Source organism: Vollenhovia emeryi, unplaced genomic scaffold (assembly GCF_000949405.1).
Source record: "Vollenhovia emeryi isolate VEMERY1.0 unplaced genomic scaffold, V.emery_V1.0 DF939730.1, whole genome shotgun sequence".
Lineage (NCBI taxonomy): Eukaryota > Metazoa > Arthropoda > Insecta > Hymenoptera > Formicidae > Vollenhovia > Vollenhovia emeryi.
The window spans coordinates 20,305-22,351 of NW_011966636.1; the positions used below are offsets into that span (position 1 = coordinate 20,305).

At 53.4% G+C, this 2,047-nt stretch overlaps 1 protein-coding gene across 1 annotated transcript in view; it reads right to left on the minus strand.

Annotated features, from left to right (window-relative positions):
• Nucleotides 1-867, minus strand: part of LOC105556882 — a 4,962-nt gene extending 4,095 nt beyond the window's left edge. The window contains exon 1 of the mRNA XM_012003993.1: nucleotides 10-867. Within this exon, the coding sequence (XP_011859383.1) occupies nucleotides 10-805 (796 nt within the window). The 5' untranslated portion in view covers nucleotides 806-867. The remainder of the gene's footprint in view (nucleotides 1-9) is intronic.
• Nucleotides 868-2,047: the final 1,180 nt, after the last annotated feature.

The following is a 2,047-nucleotide window of genomic DNA, read 5'->3' on the forward strand; positions in this document are numbered from 1 at the left end:
CTTCATCCCGGCGCACAGCGGAGAGTGTGCTTGCTTCGGCGGGTTTAACGGTGGTGTACGCGTCGTGCAGCATCGAGTGATGTCGGGCTTTACACGTGTTGCACGTTTTCGCGGACTGGCATTTCGCGATCTGGTGGGGACCGAGGCAGTTAAAGCACAATCGGTGTGTTTCCGCGACGGTTTTGCGTTCGGTCGCGGACTTCGCCTTGAACTCGTCGCACATCATCACATTGTGCTTGCCCTTGCACAATACACACTGAGACGATGTGGGGGATCCCTTGGCGTGATGGGACTTTGCGGATCGTGGCGGATTCCCGGAGGTTTTGGCTGTCGTCGCTTTAGCGACTTTGAGCGTGAGCGCTCTTCGAGTGATGAATTTCACCAGGGTGTCGTGGCTCGGAACGTCGGTGGACTCACTCGTGTAGGACGCCCACTCGAGGCGAGTCTTCGGGTCGAACATCTCGGTGACGAGGTGGTTGAGCAAGTCAAAACCGTGTGTCTCGATGGGTCTACCGATACCCTCCTGTCCACTCACGACGCTAGTTACGGCATTGAAAACGCGGTCGAGTTCCTCGGCGGTGTCGCTCCTCATCTTAGGAACGGCGGTGAAGGCGGCAAAATTGGCGCGAGCTACCTCCTTTTCGTTCTCGTAGTGCTCTTTAAGCATTGCCCACGCGCGCGGATAATTCTCCCCGATTACGGCTAACGGACGAATTAATTTTTCAGCCGCTCCTTCGAGACAGTACCTCAGGTGGTGATACTTCTCGATGTTTGAGATGGACTTATTTTTGCCGACGATTGACATGAAACTATCTCGGAAGGTGGGCCAGTCCTCGAACGCGCCCGAAAACGACTTGACTCGGAGTCGCGGTAAGGCCGACACGGAGGAACCGTTGCAGGGCTCCTTGCCGGGAGCGTCGCTTAACGGATTCGCGGATTGGAGTTTTATCAAGTACTCATTTAACGCGCTTCGCTCTTCCACGTAAGTAATCTCGATGGTGTCGAAGAATTGCGTTCGATTGTACTCACTCTCATCTAATTCTTCCTTGAAGAGAGTTCTAATGGCTTCGTGCTGTGCTTCGACCTTGGCCCACGTTTTGTCGAGGAGTTGGAGGCGTGTCTCAACGGCGTGGAGCGTGATGTTCTCCGCGCCCATCTTCTTTAAGTTGGAGACCGAACGGGCGATGCGACCATGAGCGTCGCTTTGCGCCGTTAGCAAGGCGTTTAAGTCCATGATTACAGCTCTCTCTTTTTCAGGCACTTCAACTGGCGATGCACTCCCGAATTGGCGGCAGCCGGTGGCAGATCCGGCTCGAAGGACCAGTAATGTTCGGAAGCGCGGTTGACAACGCGGACGCGGACAAAGAGGAGCGGACAAAACTGTAGAAAATGCAGCACTCAAGACTTAATAAAGAACAAGCCAAAACTAATTTTATTTCGTTATACAAGAGAGTAGTCCAGAATTATTGCGGGTCGGTACACAAAGAAAAGTTCGGTAAGGCGCAAGCTAAATTCGACGAAGCGGAGAAACACGCGACTCTAGTGGCTCTGTCAGTGGCGGAATGCGGCCGGTTCATTTATTTGCGCCCAAATTTTGCCCCCCAGTCGGTGGGGCACCAATCAACCCTCAACCTGTTTGAAAGTTTTAAGGTGACCCTCGATTATCAAGAGTGATTGGCAATCGAGAGTCCCCGCGCGCTTTGACGCGTGCGCGACAGGGGCGTTTGCGCTGCGGTCGACACGATTGACGGTAGCGTTCGTTATTTGCTGGCGAAGAAGCGTTGACACGAGCTCGCCGTCGTTGCGAAGACGCGAGCAAGTCACAACATTTCGGAGCTAATTGTTTTGAAAAGGTGTACAGCCCGGGCTTTCTCGGTGCCCTCGAGGCGAAGATAACAATAAACGCGACGACAATTCGCCGTTCTGAGCGTCTCTCTCGAATCTTCCAGAAGCCCGCGCTGTACACCTGAAGTTATCGATCGCTTGATAGAATTAATCGATGCATTGCGTGTGGACTGTCCGATCCCGAACACCGACAATATCTTTT